The sequence below is a fragment of the Anomaloglossus baeobatrachus genome, chromosome 1, assembly GCF_048569485.1.
Source record: "Anomaloglossus baeobatrachus isolate aAnoBae1 chromosome 1, aAnoBae1.hap1, whole genome shotgun sequence".
Classification (NCBI taxonomy): Eukaryota; Metazoa; Chordata; class Amphibia; order Anura; family Aromobatidae; genus Anomaloglossus; species Anomaloglossus baeobatrachus.
Genome location: NC_134353.1, coordinates 931,744,997 through 931,765,095, shown reverse-complemented (window position 1 = coordinate 931,765,095; position 20,099 = coordinate 931,744,997). Strand labels below are relative to the sequence as shown.

Sequence of the window (20,099 nt, the reverse complement as noted above, 5' to 3'; positions counted from 1 at the left end):
GTTAAGGCCCATTTACACACAACGATATCGCTAATGAGATATCGTTGGGGTCACGGTGTTGGTGATGCACATCCGGCCTCGTTAGCGATGTCGTTGTGTGTGACACCTTTTTGCGATCAGTAACGATCGCAAAAAGGTGTCAAATCGTTCGTCGTGTAAACGTCGTTCATTGTCAAAAAATCATTCGTTGGAACGCAGGTTGTTGGTCGTTCCTACGGCAGCACACATCGCTATGTGTGACACCGCAGGAACAAGGAACAACATCGTACCTGCGGCCGGCGGCAATGAAGAAGGAAGAAGGTGGGCGTGATGTTCCGGTCGCTCATCTCTGCCCCTCCGCTTCTATTGGGCAGCCGCTTAGTGACGCCGCCGAACGAACCGCCCCCTTAATAATAATAATCTTTATTTCTATAGCGCCAACATATTCCGCAGCGCTTTACAATTCAGTAGGATCATATACAAACAAGTAACAGTTATAGAAAATACAATATTTAAAGGGAAAAAAAGACAACCCTGCTCGTGAGAGCTTACAATCTACAGTGAGATGGGGGGGGAAAGGTACAAGTGCTTATTTACAATGACAATCCAGCCATCTCAAGAAAATGGGGGATAGATGATGGCTTCGTGGATCAGTTGGCCAGGACCTTGAGATGCATTTGGGTGCTATGGAGTTTGACGTGGGGTACTTATCTGAGAAGTTGTGGAGGGATTAGGTGAAATTAGTTTTGCTAGGGTGTGTGATAGGCCGCCCTAAAAAGATGCGCTTTTAGGGTGCGTCTGAAGCTGAGTAAGTTGTGATTCGTCCTAACTTCTTGGGGTAGAGCGTTCCAGAGGTTTGGTGCAGCTTGGAAGAGGTCTTGGATTCGGGAGTGGGAGGTTCGGATTAGTGTGGATGTTAGTCGAAAGTCATTTGCAGAGCGTAGAGAACGGGTGAGATGGACAGAGAGGAGGGTGGAGATGTAGAAGGTGCCGCACTGTGGAGAGCTTTGTGGGTGAGAACAAGCAGTTTGAATTGGATCCTGTGATATATGGGCAGCCAGTGCAATGACTGGCACAGAGCAGAGGCATCCGAGTAGTGGTTAGCCAGATAGGTGACCCTGGCTGCTGCATTAAGGATGGACTGTAGAGGAGAGAGTCTAGTTAGGGGGAGACCTTAAAGGAGAGATTGTTCGGCGGCCACAGCGACGTCGATGAACAGGTAATTGCATGTGACGCTGCCGTAGCAATATTGTTCGTGGTGGTGCTATCGCTCGCGACATCGCTAGCGATGTTGCAGCGTGTAAAGCCCGCTTAAGTCTATGGGAAGCCCGAATAGTTCTGAAAAGTTGTTATTCGGGTTTCCCATAGACTTACATTGCGCATCGAATATTCGCGAATAGTCGAATAGCAGCGACGTATTATTCGTCAAATATTCGCGAAGCCGAATAATTGAGGTATTCGATCATCCCTAGTACGTATCTCTCCCCAATTCCCAAATTTTACATACGTCGGTCCACTTGGTCATTCCAGTCCAGTCTTCATTTTCAGGGTCCCCATCTTCGTCACGTCACAGGTCCCATCGGATCTTTGTCCTCTCCATTGTCAGTCTAGACCTCAAGCAATATCATACGAGAATATGAGGACGGGACTGACGCTAGAGGCGCTCAAGACCTGACATTAAAGACCAAGGACGGAGCTGAGGAGACAAGTCAGAAGCCGGGGAAAGGTGAGTATTATTGGGATTTTTTTTTCATCCCGTGTTTATTACGCTTTTCAATCTGGAGCAGGACACATTGGATTCACGTTGATAGATTTGACGCAAATTGAATTCCCTTCCCAAATGTGAGCGAAGGGACAAATTAGAATCGGGGAGATTAGTTCATCAGTCACTGACAACTACCATTGTCATGATACACTTAGTTTTAAATTGATGATCATCAGGATCTGACCTCTGAACCCTCACCAATCGATGGTGGCGATACCTGCTTCATTAGTATTATCCATAGACTGTGTCCGCATCTGGTACTGCAATACTGCCCAGATGGCTATAAGAGTAACCGTATTTTTAATTTTATTTCATAAGTCAATAACAGACATTAAAATAAGTAACTTTGTAATATATATTATCAGATAAATCTTTTTATTTCTCATTCTGGACTCAAATCAGAGGTAAAATCTATAAACTCTGTATTCAGTGAAGCATGATTTTCACATTACTCAGATAGAAGACAACAGTTGGTGCATTAAAAAATGTATGGAGGAGGAGGAGGAGCTAGAGATAGTTAGACATTCTGCTGCAAGTTCTCCTGAAATTACAACAGATGTATTTAAAAAGCTATGGAGGAGGAGCTAGAAACAGACAGACATTCTGCTGCAAGTTATCCTGAGATGACAGTTGGTGCATTTAAAAATCTGTGAAGAAGAAAGAGCTAGAGATTTACATTCTTCTGCAAGTTCTCCTGAAGGGAAAGTTGGTGCATTTAAAAATCTATGGAGGAGAAAAAGCTAGAGATAGTCAGACATTCTGCTGTACGTTCTCCTGAAATTACAATAGATGCATTTAAAAAGTTATGATGGAGGAGCTAGAAACAAACAGACATTCTGCTGCAAGTTCTCCTGAAATTACAATAGATGTATTTAAAAAGCTATGGAGGAGGAGCTAGAAACAGACAACAGACATTCTGCTGCAAGTTCTCCTGAGATGACAGTTGGTGCATTTAAAAATGTATGGAGGAAAAGGAGATAGAAACAGTCAGACATTCTGCTGCAAGTTTTCCTGAAATGTCAGTTGATGCATTTAAAAATGTATGGATGATGAAGCGCTAGAGACATTTAAACATTCTGCTGCAAGTTCTCCCAAAATTATTGTTGATGCATTTAAAAATCTATGGAGGAGGAGCTAGAGACAGTCAGACATTCTGATGCAAGTTCTCCTGAAACAACAGTTAGTGCAATTACAAATCTATGGAGGAGAAGGAACTAGAGATAGACATTCTACTGCAAGTTCTCCTGAAGTGACAGTTGGTGAATGTAAAAATCTATGGAGGAAAAGGAGCTAGAGCTAGACATTCTGTTGCAAGTTCTCCTGAAGGGAGAGTTGATGCATTTAAAAATCTTTGAAGGTGAAGAAGCCGGAGACAGTCAGACATTCTGCTGCAAGTTCTCCTGAAATTACTTTTGGTGCATTTAAAAATCTATGGAGGAGGAGCTATAAACAGTCAGACATTCTGCTGCAAGTCCTCCTGTGATGACAGTTACAGTTTTCCATAGAAGCACAAGCTGTTTTCTCCTATCTCAGTATTGGGAAGTCTGTAATCACTGAAGATGCATTTTACCGGTATTAAGAATGAAAGATCAGTCCAGAAGGAGAAAGAAGCAAAATGGTACGATAAGATATATATTTCTTGCTTTCATATGTATACTTAGTATATACTCTGTGTGTGTGTGTGTAAGTAAGTGTATGTGTGTATATATATATATTACACACTACAGTTCAAAAGTTTGAGGTCACCCAGACAATTTTGTCTTTTCCATGAGAAATCATACTTTTATTTCTCACATCAGTCGCATAATGAATAGAGAATATCGTCCAGACAGTGACGAGGTTAGAAATAATGATTTTTCTTGAAAAAATAATTTTCTCTTCACACTTTGCTTTCGGCACAGAATGCTCCTTTGCAGCAATTCCAGCTTTGCAGACCTTTGGCATTCTAGCTGTTAATTTGCGGAGGTAATCTGGAGATATTTCCCCCCATGCTTCCCCCTCCCCCACAAGTTGGATTGGCTTGATGGGCACTTTTTGTACCATACGGTCAAGCTGCTCCCACAACAGCTCTATAGGGTTGAGATCTGGTGACTGGGCTGGCCACTCCATTACAGATAGAATAGCAGCTGCCGGCTTCTTCCCTAAATAGTTCATGCATAATTTGGAGATGTGCTTTGGGTCATTGTCCTGTTGTAGGATGAAATTGGCTCCAATCAAGCGCTGTCCACAGGGTATGGCATGGCGTTACAAAATGGAGTGATAGCCTTCCTTATTCAAAATCCCTTTTACCTTTTACAATCTCCCACTTTACCAGCACCAAAGCAACCCCAGACCATCACATTACCTCCACCATGCTTGACAGATGGCGTCGGGCACTCTTCCTGCATCTTTTCAGTAGTTCTGCGTCTCACAAATGTTCTTCTGTGTGATCCAAACAACTCAAACTTCGATTCATCTGTTCATAACACTTTTTTCCAATGTTCCTCTGTCCAATGTCTGTGTTCAATTTTCAACAGATTGCAGTCGATCATTGGGATCATAGTAGAGAGACACATTTTTATTTTCCTAACAAGTAGGCATTGCCAATGTGGACAACCGCTGTCACAGTCGTCACTTTGACAGACTCAGGCCCAGAGTTTCTTATTGCCATCTGAGACTCCATACATTAAATGTGTGTTTTTTTTTCCTTTGGCATGCACAAGGTTAATGTCAGTTTTCCTTGCCAGCAGAAAGCTCCTTACTTCTGCTCAGGTGTATCCGCAGATAACGACTCCCAACTTGGATAAATACCCTCTGCTTCCAGCAGAGGGCGCCTGTTATTCAGAATTCATTCTTGAGCTAGGCCAGGAGCGTGAAGGTTTGAGCTGCTGTCTGTTGTATTTTGTGTGAAAGTTACCCGGTTGTTTGTAACTTTATCCTTTTCTTTATTTATGTCCGGTGTAATGTTTGTGTCTCCCCTAATATGTTTGGTAGTGGTGTTGGATTGCACCCTCTTTTTTTGTGTGCCCATTGTGGGGTTTTAACCACTGTCCCAGTCCATCCCTTGGGTGGTGTGTGTGGAGGGAGTTAATCCAGGGCCTAGACAGGAAACAGGGAGATGCTGGTGGCTCAGACCTCACTACCATCAAGTGTAACTCTAGGTTGAGGGTCAGCTCAGGGTGTACCTAGTTTGAGAACCAGTAACTTCCTAGTCCCCGGCATGACAACCCCTTTATAAAGTGCTCTGTCCAAAGGGCTTATGCATAGATGTCAGGATGATTTCCAAACCTCCAAAAGGGCACATGATCTCTATAGATGGTGGAGTCCTCTTTCTTGGTGGAGGTAAGAATCCACAATCCCTCACTTGTACCTATGGCCATCGACTTTGTTGTAAGACCTTTCTTTGACCTCTGGTCCTGACCGATGGCGCTTGATGATCTGATTCCTCCAAGCATCAAGGTTGCCGCCGTTTGAGCTAATAAACTTTACATCTAGAGCAGATACATTTAATTTCGGAGCCATTTTGTGTTCTAACTACAGATATAATTGTTTTTCAGCCATAAAAAGAGAAGGATCTTCAAGGTTTTAACGATTCTCCAGTGAAAGATATTTCTGTAGGATTATTACCTTGGTGTCGCTCCGAGCGCTCGCTGAATACATAATATTTGATTTCATGTACAATATAAGCATCTAGGCTAAGTCTCTGCACGGTCCCCAAGGTAAATTTACCCCCGCCATAAGATTAATATTAACACTTTTCTATTGTTTTCTTTCGGAAACTTCCTTTTTTTGTTGGGTTATTGACTTTTCGGGCCCGAGGCTGGAGGTTCTGTGGTTGGAGGAAATCGCAGCTATACAATTTAAACATCAAAGTTATAGTCAAATCAATATAAAAAAAAAATAAAAAAATAGATAAAGTTGCTCTCCGGATTTTTTCTTCTCTTCTGCCGTGGAGAAACACGAACGTCTGTATCCCATCACTTGTAACGCAAACACTTTCATCTTCAAATGAAAGCACAAGTTTTGTATTATAGGATCCTGAGCAATGCGGGGAGCGGCGGCTTCACCGCTTTTACATTTTCATGGTTGTATGCGGCTTCATTAAACAGATCCGGTTTATTAGTCTGTACGTCAGCGCTGGGATAATAAATGGCTGGTACCAAACGGATGCAAAAGAAAGGGGGGAAGAAAGAGTTTGGAAAAGAAGACGGGTGAATGGGAATGTCACAAAGAGATGTGTACGATGAGGTCACTGGTACGGAAATATGACAGATATTCGATAAATAAATCATCAGATAGAGAGACAGATGGATAGATAGAAGGAATGATAGATGATAGATAGATAGAGAGATGGATGCATATATTGATAGAGAGATAGATATTTAGATAGATGTTTAGAGATTTGGATAGATGGATAGATAGATAGATAGATAGATAGATAGATAGATAGATAGATAGATATTGAGATGGATAGATAGATGATACATAGATAGATGGATAGATGAATTGATGGAGAGATGGATGGATTGATAGATGGATTGATAGATAAATACTTACATAAATGATACATTGAGAGATAGATTGAGAGAGAGATAGATGGATGGATAGATAGATTGAGAGAGAGATAGATGGATGGATAGATAGATGGATAGAGAGATATATATTTAAATAGATTATAGATGGATAGATGATGTATGAATGGATAGATAGATAGATACATGATAGATGGATGGATGGATTGTTGTATAGACGGATGGATAGATGGATGGATAGATATATAGTTGTAGAGATAGATAGATAGATAGATAGATAGATAGATGGTGGATGGATGGATGGATAGTTGTATAGCTAGATGGATGGATGGATAGTTGTATAGCTAGATGGATGGATGGATAGTTGTATAGATAGATGGATGGATGGATAATTGTATAGATAGATGGATGGATAGTTGTGTAGATAGATGGATGGATGGATGAATACTTTTATAGATAGATCGATGGATGGATGGATGGATGAATACTTTTATAGATAGATGGATGAATGGATAGTTGTATAGATAGATGGATGGATTGATAGTTGTATAGATAGATGGATGGATGGATGGATAGTTGTATATATAGATAGATGGATGGATAGTTGTACAGATAGATAGATGGATGGATGAATAGTTGTATAGATAGATGGATTGATAGTTGTATAGATAGATAGTTGGATGCATAGATAGTTATGTAGATAGATAGTTGGATGGATGGATGGATAGTTGTGTAGATGATAGCCCGGTTAGAGTTATTATGAACCCACCTCCGGATTACCTTGATGTACTTGGCCTTCTGCTGTCATTTTGCACATAGTTCTAACTCCACTCAGCAAATATTTCTTTTCTTCATCCTTTCTTCTATACACCTCCCTATTCTGACTTTGCTTAGCCCTTTCATGTGGAGCCGTATTGTTTCCCAACCACAGGCTGTACTGTAGGTCTCTTTCAGCCATTCCTGGGTTTAGTCTGAATAGAGCTGGAGTTTATAGTAAGAGGAATAAGAGTCTGAAGAGGTCAACACTAATTAGTCAGATCTGTGGGTTGTAAACGGCACGACCTCCGCATGGCAACTGCATTCTCAAGTAACTATATGTTTAAGTGAAATCAATAGATTTCCCTGTGGCTTCATGTAACCTCTAATTAATTCACTATTCTCCCCGGTTCAGGCAATATCTATATGATTACTTATGTGTTTATCTGGGGAAAGTTCTAGAACAAGTGCTTGATGTCTCCTTAACGGGGAAAAAAACGTTACTATACTTCTTTGTGTTCACAAATAAGCCTCCAATTCAATGACACACGAGTCTACATTCCCATCTCAAGGAGCTGATTATCGGAAACTGAGGTAGAGTCAAAATACTTCATAAACTAAAGGGGTTGTCTATGAATTAAAGGGGTTTTCTCTGATTTAAAGGGGGTTTTCTCACATTTTTATGTGGTTAAAATTGTAAACTGATAATGAAAAGAAGCAACTTCACAATTTACTTCTTATAAAAAATCCCCTCCATTTTCAAGCACAGAAGATATTTAATTCTATATTTTACAACTTGTTGATAAAGTTATCGGCCACCACTCCAGTATCGGTGTCACCGATTTCTTAGGTGAGGATGACGCGCTAGCAGGCTCTATACTTTTGAATGGCACTGTATGGCTGGATCCAACGAGAATCAGTGCCCCTGCATTCCTCCCATGCTGCACATACTGGCCAGAAGTTAAGGGTCCGGAGCGGTGCGCTCCTGAACAAACAAAGTTGAAACAACCCCCTTTAAAGTAATTCTAAAAACTTTCAATTTCTAATCCGGTTTTACACCAATATTATGTACTTAATAATACAATTTTAGAAAATGTGAAATTAAAAATTGTCTTATTGTGATAAAAATTAGAAATCGGCAAAATTTTAAAATTCGGAAACAATTCAAAAGTCTTATTCCCAATCAATTTTAAAAAGTGGAAAATTTATTTTTTTTAATTCAATGTAATTTTAGAAATTACCAAATTAAAAAAATTCTGATTCTGTTGCAGTTTTTGAAAGTATCAAATTGAAATGTTGATTTCCGAAATCAATTTAAAAAAAGGTGTGAAATTGATTTTCTTTTATTTAAATGCAATTTTAGAAAATCACATAACTCAAACGGCAGCCCATCCTATTCACATGTTAATACTGAAAAAACCACAACTTCTGAGACTTGTGTCTCAATGACAGAGGAGCTGTTTTGTAAGCACACTTGTTGGGGAGCTACAGGATCAGGGCTGTGACAGGAGAAGAAATAAATCTTCTCATTGGTTGACTGCACAGCAGAGAGATACTGATTTGCTTAATTTTCTAAAAACTAACTCATTGGTCAATGAAATTTGTGGCATGGCTAGTTGGTCTCTGAACCCTAAGGTTTCTGGACCTACTTCAAGTCTTTCGCCTGGATCATTGACCTCAAGCAAGTAAATAGTTACAAATTTGGCTGTTTCACACATTCGACTTTTCGCCGAATTGCCGGATTCTGCGCACTCCATTATAGTGTGATACAGTACAATAGCAGCGTGACAACTTCCGGGTCACATGCTCCAGTCACCTGACAGCAAGTGACCGGAGCTTGTCGCGCTGCCATTGTACTGTATACACTGTACTGGAGTGCGCCGAATCCGGCAAGCTGGATGTGTGAAATGTCCCTTAAAGGGAACCTGTCACTTACCTGTGGAGCGGTCCAATACGGTACGGTCCAATGGATATCGCTGATCTTGGGTCCCGTGCCTCCTCTGTCCTTGCTGTTCTTGGTCTGGCACCTCCACTCTTCCGTCCATTGCCGTCCTCCAGCATCATCCACACACTGCGCTTCTGCGCACTTACTTCTGCTCTGAGGGCAAAGCAAAGTACTGTAATGCACAGGCGCGGGCAGTCTTTGATCTGTCTTCGCCCCTGTCAAAGACGCAGAAGGCAGTGCGCATGCGCAGGACCGCAATGCCAGCCTGTGTGAATGACGTAGGATGCGTCATCCACATGAAGCAAGGAGGATGACGATTGCAAGGATAGAGAAGGCACTGGACCTGAGAACAGGAAGGACAGAGGAGGCATTGGGCCCGAGAACAGCAACACTCAGCAGACCGGATGCCCCGAAGAGGTGAGTAGGGGAGAGGTTCCCTTTACCTACCAGGAAATTTTGTTACTGTTATAAATTCAGTACATTATCAAAATGTGCAACCGATAATAGATGCAATTACCATAACAATCACTAGGTGGCCAGATATAAACACATAAATAATACACATCAGCAGAATGAGTTAACTGAGAATCTTTCAGTGAGCTTGTTCTGTTTCCAAAAAGCTTTATTGAAATTTTTACATGAAAAAGTGAGCTTGTTCTGATGGTCCAATGGGAGAGTTTGTAACTCTTATATTTGCCTTTTCAGCTCCTCTCGGCTGATTTATGACCTCAGACCACATCAAAGTTGAATGTGCAGGTGAAAAAAAGAGCCTCTAAAAACCAAACAGTGCAAATTTTTTTTTAATGAAGGGTAATGTCAAAAATCATTTAAAACCAAAATACATGCATACAAGAAAAAAAAGAAATTGTCCCCGGAAGTGAACAACCCCTTTTAAGGAAAGCTACAGGCAACAAATCAATATTAAAGTAGGGTCTGCTGCTGGAAAATACGACTCAGGGTTAATATATGGAATTCTTTACATTTCTTCTTAAATAACATGGCAAATTCTAAAACCAGAATGTAAATTATTCATAAGGTGACTGCACCATGCAGAGAGCAGAGACGTCCCATCATCGGCGGTGGCCACCCGGCACGTTACACATAGTGATGTCATCTAATATGCAACATCACCGGTCACGTTCATAAAAAATGTAAAGTGTTTATCATTTTCACAAAAATATTTGCATAAATCTGTCCGTGGGGATTTAGCAGTCATTACACTTGTGTTACTCCGCGAGAATAAATAAAGCTTTTTCATTTTGTAAGCATGCATATTTAATTAACGCTGAGTTGCATCCAGATTTGTGGCCGTTCTTCCATGCCGGAGCAAATGCGTATTCTGAATTACCGTCCTACTGTGCGAAGGCAGATTATCTGTATTCCCGAGCAGTGCCAGGGCTCACTGCGAACAAAGCTGAGTAAATTAACAGTTTTTGAAATGGAAATCTCCTAAATTATTAAGAGCGCTAGCTTTAAATTGATTAGTACTATGCTCGTTATCTTTCCAAAGGCAAAAGTCCTGGTGCAGAATCCTTTCATCTTCCTTTCCCGTAAGTATTTATCTACCTTTACCTACACTCGCTCATTAGAAGCTCATAAACTGAGTCTTATGCGGTGCAATTTGCCGGTGTTCCCCGAAATAATTCTCTAATTTGGCTGATGTACTCACCTATCTCTTACCTCTCTGAAAATATCTTACAATACAAAATAATATACTGTTGTGATGGAGTATGCGACAGAGCAGTAAGGGATGCCAGGCCGAGGAACAATCCAAAGGGCTTTATTGGAACCACAAAGATAAAGCACCAAACATAAATATAAATCCTTAAAGTCTGCAAGGAGTCCACAACAAAATAACAGATCCAGGGGCACCACCTGGTATTCCGATGCCAGGGAAAATATGGCAATGGTCCTTATATGAGTTCCTTGAGCAACAGGGTGAACAACAAAACACCATCCTACACTGGCCTCTGATCTCCAATCTGTAACAGTCCATACACAGGCTCTAGGATCTAGCCTCAACCATAGATCCTAGTCATTCTCCAACCGCGATCCAACTAACTAACTAACTAACTAACATTTGTCTCATTGTTCTCTTCTCCTGGGATCAGCCCCTTTGGTGGGCAGAAGGGCCCACCTCCAGTGGACATTTGATACATGAAAGGATTCCAGACGTCCTGGCTCTGTTCTATATATTCTATATTCAAGTTGTGGATTGGAGGAGTCCCATGCTGAGAAGAACTATCTCCCACCAGAAGCAGTACAAAGGAGGGACAGACTATTACACCATGATCACAGGCAGGGGAGGGATACGCTGTTACAACCGTAATGCTCTTGGCTGGTGTTGTGGCAACGAGTGGGATTAGTGGACCCACTGGACCAGAGCGGTGACCCTAACGCCCGCAGCCAATGTAGTGGCAATGAGCGGGATTAGTGGACCCACTAGACCAAAGGTGCGACCTAAACGCTCACTGCCGATGTAGTGGCAACGAGCAGGATTAGTGGACCCACTGGACCACAGGGGTGACCCTAACGCTCGCAGCCGATGTAGCGGCAACGAGCGGGATTAGTGTACCCCCTGAACCACAGGGGGGACCTAGGCTTACCCTTTAGTGGGTGGGGCTTAACTAAGCATCCACTGCAAGGCGGATGCCAGGTACCACTCCCACGGCAGTAATCGGGACTATGGCAACCCCAGGACAGCTGACAGACACAAGTATAGACACAGGTACAAGCGTGATGACTGAGACAGGCTGGACAGGTGGGTATGGACAGGAATGGTGGGCACGGCAGGAACAGACAGGTATTGGAAGGCAGGTACTGGAAATAGACACAGGGATATCAGGATGAGAGCTCAGAACCTGACAACCAGCTAGATAGCAGACTGGAGACTGACTGACTAAGGCCAGTTTCACATTTGCGTCATTTTGACAGAAACGGCATCCAGCACAGATGCAGTACAGTTCATTTATTTACAGTGGAAGCGCGACACCATGTGGACACATGCGGTAGTGTATGAAGCACACAACCGCATGGTGTCGCGCTTCCACTGTAAATAAATGAACTGTACTGCATCTGTGCTGGATGCCGTTTCTGTCAAAACGACGCAAATGTGAAACTGGCCTAACTAGAGTCGGTGCACAGGCATCTCCCCTAATGGGAGGATGCGTTAAATACACAGTGCCTCTCAGCCGTAGGCATTTCCTGGAAATAGTACACCGGCCCTTTAAAAGGAGGGCTGGTGTGCACTCGTCTTAAGGGCGCTTTACATGCTACAACAAATCTTACGATGTGTCGGCGGGGTCACGTTGTAAGGGACGCACATCCGGCATCGTAAGTTACATTGTAGAATGTAACAGCTACGTGCGATTGCGATTGAACGGTAAAACGTTCATCGCATGCACGTCGTTCAATTCCTAAAAATTGAATGTCAGATTGTTCATCGTACCCGGGGTAGCGCACATCGCAGTGTGTGACACCCCGGGAATGATGAACAGATTTTACCGGCGTCCTGCGGCTCCCGCCAGCAATGCAGAAGGAAGGAGGTGGGCGGGATGTTTACGTCCCGCTCATCTCTGCCCCTCCGCTTCTATTGGCCGGCTGCCGCGTGACATCGATGTGACGCCGAACGTTCCTCCCACTCCAGGAAGTGGATGTTCGCCGCCCACATCGAGGTCGTATGGAAAGGTAAGGACATGTGACGGGGAATTACTCGTGTGTGCGACACATTCAACAAATTGATTGTGCCGCACATACGATGGGGGCGGTTACGATCGCATATGATATCGTATGCTGGATCGTATGGTGTAAAGCAGGCTTTAGGAGCACTCCTGGGAACTCTGTGTGACAGGTACATGGCTCAAGAGGGGAGGCAGGCAGGAGAGCACGTGGGAAACCGCGCAAGAGCAGAGGAGGACACGACCTGGCTGGGGTGGTGAGTAAGTCGACGTCTCTGCAGAGACGACAGCGCTACATATACTATCCCAAAAGGTGAGCAAAACTCACCCTGTAGACTGTGAGCCCTCACGGGCAGGGTCCTCTCTCCTCCTGTATCCTCACCCATTCCCTGTAGACTGTGAGCCCTCGCGGGCAGGGTCCTCTCTCCTGCTATACCAGTCTGTCTTGTACTGTTAATGATTGTTGTACGTATACCCTCTCTCACTTGTAAAGCGCCATGGAATAAATGGCGCTATAATAATAAATAATAATAATAAATAACTCTCGCCACACTGCAATTCAGGATACAGCCACTGGGGGTCCATAAACGAGCACTTGTAGCATAAAGGTCTCCCAAAAATAAAGGTAAAATAATGTTATTTTTTTTTGTTTTTCATGACTATTAATGAAATGTCATGTAAATTTGACCAAATCTGATGAAATTGATTCATCAGCCAGACTCAGTTCGATTTGCATCGAATTTATTCTGCACCAATAGAATTGCTGGTAAAAGCCATATATTATGCTCTGAGGTCTCTCCAGATCTCAGAGATTTATAAATGTGGAGGTTAAAAAAATTGAAAAATATTTTATTCAACTCACCCCTCATCTGTCCTGGTGCAGCGTTTCTTTGCCTGGTCCTCTGCTGGCTTATTTCCTCCTTCTAGCTCCGCTTTTTTCTATCTTCCGTCTTATTCATTTCTTAGAGCCGTTGGTTTCATGTAATGTCATTGTGATGCCCCTGGACTATCAGGTCGTCACAGGGTATTGCACAATCTGCCCTCCCGTGCAGTATCCACCTCCTTCTTGGTTTAGGGTCCCTAACTATATGGTGTTGCCTACATCAGCTAATCAAATCCTAGAGACACCCTGCACCACACCCACCAAATACACCAGTGGACGGCTTGAGTGGAATAGAGTCGCCTCGTTACTTGAGACTGAATAAATTTGCTGAAGAGTGAAAAAAAAGATAGACAAAAGAGAAGATCAGAGCTAGAAGGAAGAAAGGAGTCAGTGGAAGACTGAGGGAGGGAGCTGCAGCACCAGGGCAGGGGAGGGGTGATTTTTTTTTTTTTTGCCCCTTCCCAATCCTAGCAAAAATCAAGCAAAATAATAAAAATAATCAAGACTTCAGGTTGATTTCATTGAGGAAACCGATTCACTCAGCTTTAATTACAGGCTTATGGACACTAAAACCACAAAGGTAGTGAGGGTCCTGCCATGGCTAGCCACATATCTCCTATTTAAAGAGTGTGTGTTCTACAATCACAGCAACAATGAGAATAGTCACATCTTAAAAACCCTTTTCCATATACCACTGAAAGGGTGTATAATGTTATAGGAAGGTAGTCTCTCGCTCAGTAACTCCCATTGACCCACCCAGAGAGGTGAGACTCAAAAAAAGAGAGCGGTTTTGTCCAGATACAGATGGGGCTTTCCTTTTGACTCAACATATCCCAAAATGCCAGGTTCCAAATGATCAACTTGAAAATCAAATCAAATTGGGATTCTCTGTTTGGAGTTATTTGTGGTATACGTGTCTGTGTGTGTCACGGTAGTCGTGGGGAAGTACCAAGTGAGTGGCGAAAGGTAAGGTAAAAGGACTCCTGCGTCTAGGGATGTCCAAATCTACTGCTGGATCCTGGGTTCTCTCACCACCGTAGATAGGTTGCGCACCTATGCACCAAGCCACATACCTGACCCTAGGTATCCCTAGTGCTGGGCCCTAATTAGGGAACGGGTGGGATGAGCTCCTTGTCAATCCCACTAAATACTAAAAGAAGACACAAGGTGGACACATGGGAAAAAAAGCATAAACTACTTATCCACAGATACTGCAGGCAGAAGTTCAGCAAAATTTCAGCAACAATACCACAGAGTACAAGCCACCTGCTTGCAACCAGAGCTAGAATGAACTGAATAATATCACCAGCACCAGTCCAAAGAAGAAGGGATTATTTAAGTATCAAGATAATACTGCTGATCAGCAACTGGGTGGAAGGAGGGCTCCTGCTGGATCCAAAAGAGGGAGAGATGATAAAGCAGTAAAGCTACCTATTACAATGAATACGACAGCAGGAACAGTGGAAAGTCAGGGAGCATTCTGCACAGCCAAACACTGTGACCTTCTATGGCCTGAAACCACATGATTATCTGTCATCCGTGACACACTCATGATAGTGTGACCACCCAGTGGTGGTGATGTGAACTGCAGCCTGTTGAGAATAGTCCGTGAATGACAAATTAACGTTTTGAGTTTGAATTGTGAGTAAAGAGTCCATAATGAAAATCATACAGACATCCGTGTCACATGATACTTCCATCTAATTACTTAATATGAAGATTTTTTTATTTTTTCTTCGTTTTGTGCCATTTGATGATCATTTAAGGAATTGGACATTTTTCAATGACTCAGAGTCCTGGCAACTAAAATCATAGGGATGAAACATTTGATCACATTTCACTCACAAGAGCACTGCCAACTTTTTCATTCGGAAAGTGATAGAATCAGAGTTTACCCAAGTGTTGAAAGTCAGAGGCGTTTATAGGAGACGATGTCCTGGTGAGTCCCAGCGGGTCATCAGCACGCACTAAATGAATCTAAGGAAGGAATGGTGGGGATTAATGAAGGTGCAGAACATGTGGTCGGGCTCCTGGTGGAAATGGGTCCGGTCTGAGTAGTGTTGTAGCGTTCTGTGATTTTCAACTCTATGAAACCTAAAAACAACACAAAATACAGTAAAATGTACAGTGAAAGTGACAAACTCGTCTCTGCTACATCCAGAATGTTCTTTGGCGCTCGCTGGGAGCGTCAGATGTAACAGTGCTGGAAGCGTCGTGAGACCTCGTATAGATTACGCCGGACCTGCAGGGGTGTTTTTGGGGTTAATAAAGTGGTGAAATAGGGTGTATTTTGTCTTTTATTTCAAATAAAAGATATTTTGGTTGTTTGTGTTTATTTACTTTCACTTACAGAGTAGTGATGGGGGGGTCTCATAGATGCCTCCCATTACTAATCTAGAACTTAGTGGAAGCTGTGGACTCTGATTAACTCCTTATTACCTCAAAAGCCACCGCACCAGGGCAACGGGAGGAGCCAGGCCAGCGCCAGAATTGGCGCATCTAAAGGCCCCGTTACACGCAACTACGTATCTAAAGATACATCGCCATGGTCACGGATTCCGTGACGCACATCCGGCATCGTTGACGACGTCATTACGTGTGACACCAACGAGCGACCGTTAACGATGGAAAATACTCACCAAATCATCCATCGTTGACACGTCGTTCATTTTCAAAAAATCATTGATTGTTGAGGGCGCAGGTTGTTCGTCGTTCCCGAGGCAGCATACATCGCTGTGTGTGACACCGCGGGAACGAGGAACCTCACCTTACCTGCGGCTGCTGGCAATTAGGAAGGAAGGAGGTGGGTGGGATGTTACGTCCCGCTCATCTCCGCCCCTCCGCTTCTATTGGGCGGCCTCTTAGCGACGCTGCTGTGACGCAGCCTGAACCGCTACCTTAGAAAGGAGGCGGTTCGCCGGTCACAGTGACGTCGCTAGGCAGGTAAGTCCGTGTGACTGCTCCTAACGATATTGTGCGCCACGGGCAGCGATTTGCCAGTGATGCACAAACGATGGGGGCGGGTACATTCACAGCGATATAGCTGCGTGTAATGCCCCCTTAACGGATGCACCACTTCTGCAGCAGTTGCGGACGGCTATTGTTAGGCTGGAAAGGGCCAAATAATGATTGCCCTTCCCACCCTAATAATATCAGACCCCAGTTGTCTGCTGTACCTTGGCTGGTTTTAGAAAAATGGGGGGACCCCACATTATTTTTTTAAAAAAAAATAAATTAATTAAAAAAAAGTGTGTGGGATCCACTCTATTTTTCATAACCAGCCAATGTACCGCACACAGCTGAGGGTTGCAGCCTGCAGCTGCTGCGGTACCTGTGCTGGAGATGAAATATTGGGGGGACCCCACGTCATTTTTTTTTACCAAAAAATATTTAAAAAGACAGGCCAAGCTAGCTATCGCTCTATCTATCGAGCTATTCTGTTATTTCTTTCTATGTGTTCTGTATGTTCTTTCTTTTTATCTATTCTTTTTATCAATAGATTTGACTTAAAAAAAACCACATTGGGTAAAATTGCGGTAAAAACATGGCAAAAACACGTTTCTTTTAATGCGTTTTGATGCGGGTGCGTTCTTTTGGGGCAAAAAATGTGCATCTTTGTGGTCTCCACTATATGCAGCATGCGAACATAGCCTTATAGACCCTTTTTGTAAAATATCATAGTCATACGAGGTGAAGCTCATTTACAGTTAAAGAAAAGCTAAAAGTGATAAAGTTGGAGACGACCTCAGTGCATTCAAGGTGTGAAAGCCGAAGTGGCGAATTCTCCCAGTATGAAGAGTCAGGAGCACTCCAAGCCTCTCACCAGCACTACACAGCATACAGCAGAATGATAATTGGCAATGATGTTACTGTATCCTTGAGAAATGACCAACTGAAAACTTTTTATGTCCTTTGAAGATGATTAGATCTTATTTCCTTCAGTAACTTTATGTATACATTACTTTACTGATCCTGTACTGATCCGGAGTTACCTCCTGTATTATTCTCCAGAGCTGCACTCACTATTCTGCTCCTACCGTCACTGTGTACATACATTACATTACTGATCCTGTACTGATCCTGAGTTACCTCCTGTATTATACTCCAGAGCTGCACCCATTATTCTGCTGGTGCAGTTGTCGCGGGCGGAGGGGGGGACGCTGCGCTCTCCCACTGCTCGGTACCGGCTGGTGCTCGGTGGTGGCTCGAGCGGTAGGCCGGATCCCGGGGACTCGAGCGGCGTTCCTCGCCCGTGAATGAAAAGGGATGGGATTGATTATGGGGATGTTGGTTATTGTCCGTGACGCCACCCACGGTTGTGGTGATATTGGTGACACCACCGCTGCTCTGGACGGGGATCCCGGGAGCGATGACAGGGAGCAGCCAGGATGTTAGTTCTCCCCTCCGTGGGTAGGGGGTTGGTTGTCCCGGGGCCCGGTGATGGGGTAGGGATGGATGGCAGGCGGGTTACGGGGCCTGGTGAGGTGCAGGGTCGCGGGGGCAGCGCTGTGCCACACGGCACGGTGGTACTCACTCAGCCAATGATGAGGACACAGTTCTCGGTAAAACACACGGCTGGATGGACTGGTCCCACAGACGGCAGCGGTGTTGTTTCTCCTGGCAGGTTGATGGTGACTGCCTTTCCCTGCACCTATGTACGGTAGATGGTTCCGATGGGTTCCCACCGGTAACCCGCTCCCCAGCTTGGATATGGGCTGGAGGAGCCCCTTTTGCTCGCAGGCTCTTGCCCTGAGAAACGGTTGCCTTGGTGGTGGCGGTGTCTCCCTCTCTTGGTTGTACGGTTGCCTTCTTTCGGGACTTGGCTGCTGGGAAACCCAGGAGGTTCCCTTCGCTAACAGATTTGGCAAATTCACGGCGACTCCTAGCCTTGCCGGGGTCCGCAAGCCCCTGCCAGATGGTGCTGACTTCTCTTCGTGTACCGGTCCGGTACCGCCGGGCCACCGCCCGTCCACGGTCCTTACGGTAAACTAGGATAGGCCACTCCTGCGGACGGTCACCACCGTCTGCCAACCTTGCTGATCCGTCCGGGCCACACACCCGGACCAACTTCAGGCTGCTTAACTGCCACTTCACTTCCTCTCACTTCCACTTCCAACTCTAATCTGCCTGCTTTTCCCGCCTCCAGGACTGTGAACTCCTCGGTGGGCGGGGCCAACCTCCTGGCCCACCCCCTGGTGTGATCATCAGCCCCTGGAGGAAGGCAACAAGGGTTTTGTATCTGACTTAGGTGTGCCTGACCGGGAGGGTGGGGTGTGTTGGTGTTGTTCTCTGTGGCCCCTGGCTTGTCCAGGGCGCCTCACAGTCACAGTCAAGAGTGACTTGATATTTTGGTAACTGTGATCTTTTCTAGCATTCATTGATGTGAGAGGTGTAGATATTCATGCTTTTCTATCTTACATGTGTAATCTCCTTCTGTTTATTTTTCAGAGTATTAAGGTTAGCTGGCTGCCTCCACCATCAGGAACTCAAAATGGATTCATCACCGGCTACAAAATTCGGCATAGAAAGACCACCCGACGGGGAGAACTGGAGACTATCGAGCCCAATAATCTCTGGTACTTGTTCACAGGTGAGTGATTCACATATTATAATCCATACTGATTGAGATTGCCTGATCTAACATGATTGGAAAGAATCCCATTGGATTTGTGAGATGGTTGCAGTGTATGGTATTATTATACATGGGCATTACCAGCTATTTATTGGATTTGCTGTATTTTGGAAGCTGTACTTGGATGTCACGATTCTGCTGTGCGGATCATTTGGAATGCCTTTGTCACGGCTCCGCTGTGTGGAGAATTTTGCATTTGAAAATGTTCTACTATGTGTCTTGTGCACTTGCTGACAGGTTTCAGCACTAGGGTCCATGCTGGTTTTGGGAGGTGCCTTCACAGATGCCCCTTGTTCCTGGTTATTGCTCTGTTTATTTCCTGGGCTTGCTCTGTCTGAACTTCGCCAGTCATACTTCCTGTTTGCTCAGTGTGCTCTTGGCTCCTGTCTGGTGTAAGTGTTCTGATCTTGGCTTCTGACCTTGGACCTCTTCCTGCCCATGTCTCTTTCTGCTCCCTGAACCTTATACATTACCTCCTGGCTTCTGACCTCAGACCTCTTTCTGACCATGTCTCTGTCTGCTCCCCAAATCTTATACGTTATCTCCTGGCTTCTGACCTCGGACCTCTTCCTGATCATGTCTCTGTCTGCTCCCTGAACCTTATGCGTTACCTCCCGGCTTTTGACCTTGGACCTCTTCCTGACCACATCTCTATCTGTTCCCTGAATCTTATACATTACCTCGTGGCTTATTATCCTGGATTGTCTGACTGCCCTTCTATTCATGCTGCTCGTAGTGTCTAGCATCACATTGGATATATTCAGTATTAGGAAAGATCTGCTCTCAGACATCCACAGGACCTTGAGGACACAACAATGTGCTTTATTTTCTTTTGTGTCTCTCCAGAGCTGTAGTTTTGCAATTTTTCTTTTAGATGTTGTAGCAGCAAAACAGCCAATAGGATAAAAACATTTTTTTACATTTTTATATAAAAAAAATTTCTTAACTTCT

General features: G+C 44.0%; 1 protein-coding gene across 1 annotated transcript in view; it reads left to right on the top strand.

Annotated features, from left to right (window-relative positions):
- Positions 1 to 20,099, top strand: part of DCC (DCC netrin 1 receptor) — a 1,217,792-nt gene that overhangs the window by 955,870 nt on the left and 241,823 nt on the right. The window contains exon 13 of the mRNA XM_075328185.1: positions 18,965 to 19,106. Coding sequence (XP_075184300.1) covers positions 18,965 to 19,106 — 142 coding nt within the window. The remainder of the gene's footprint in view (positions 1 to 18,964; positions 19,107 to 20,099) is intronic.